We start from the raw sequence: 500 nt of genomic DNA on the forward strand, positions 1-500 counted from the left end.
AGCTGGTGGTTTAGATATTTGGATTTGTCCTGCGTGGGTAAGGCGGAGGACGGGGGAAAGCGAGGCTGGTGGCTGTGCAGGAAGTTCGTCATGGGCTTGCTATGTATAGACAGCTGAGCTGTAGGGGTGGGTGCTGACGGGCTGTATGAGGGGGACGTGGTGGGTGTGGGTAGTGCACAGAGAAGACGGTTGGGGGGTATGGGTGCTGACGGGCTGTATGAGGGGGACGTGGTGGGTGTGGGTAGTGCACAGAGAAGACGGTTGGGGGGTAGAATTGATGGCTGCGTTTGAGGTTGATTTGCGTGGGATGGGCTTGGGAGAGAGTTATGTGGAAGTCCGTAGGCTCTTAGGTATGGGGGCGGTGCCGGACTGCGGTATAGCGGCCAGGCAATGTGTATGCATGCATTATGGAGACGAACGTGGCGAGGATAGAGCAGGCGTGGAGGAGTTGCAGAGAGTGCGTTAGGGTTGGCTGGCGGGTTGTGGCGGTTGGGTTTGCG

At 58.2% G+C, this 500-nt stretch overlaps 1 protein-coding gene across 1 annotated transcript in view; it reads left to right on the plus strand.

Annotated features, from left to right (window-relative positions):
- Positions 1 to 500, plus strand: part of EMH_0028830 (uncharacterized protein) — a gene marked incomplete at both ends in the record, with an annotated part of 1,339 nt that overhangs the window by 326 nt on the left and 513 nt on the right. Inside the window, one exon of the mRNA XM_013494206.1 lies at positions 1 to 83. Within this exon, the coding sequence (XP_013349660.1) occupies positions 1 to 83 (83 nt within the window). The remainder of the gene's footprint in view (positions 84 to 500) is intronic.

The sequence above is a fragment of the Eimeria mitis genome, genomic scaffold (assembly GCF_000499745.2).
Source record: "Eimeria mitis Houghton genomic scaffold, Emh_scaff1072, whole genome shotgun sequence".
NCBI classification, from domain to species: Eukaryota; Apicomplexa; class Conoidasida; order Eucoccidiorida; family Eimeriidae; genus Eimeria; species Eimeria mitis.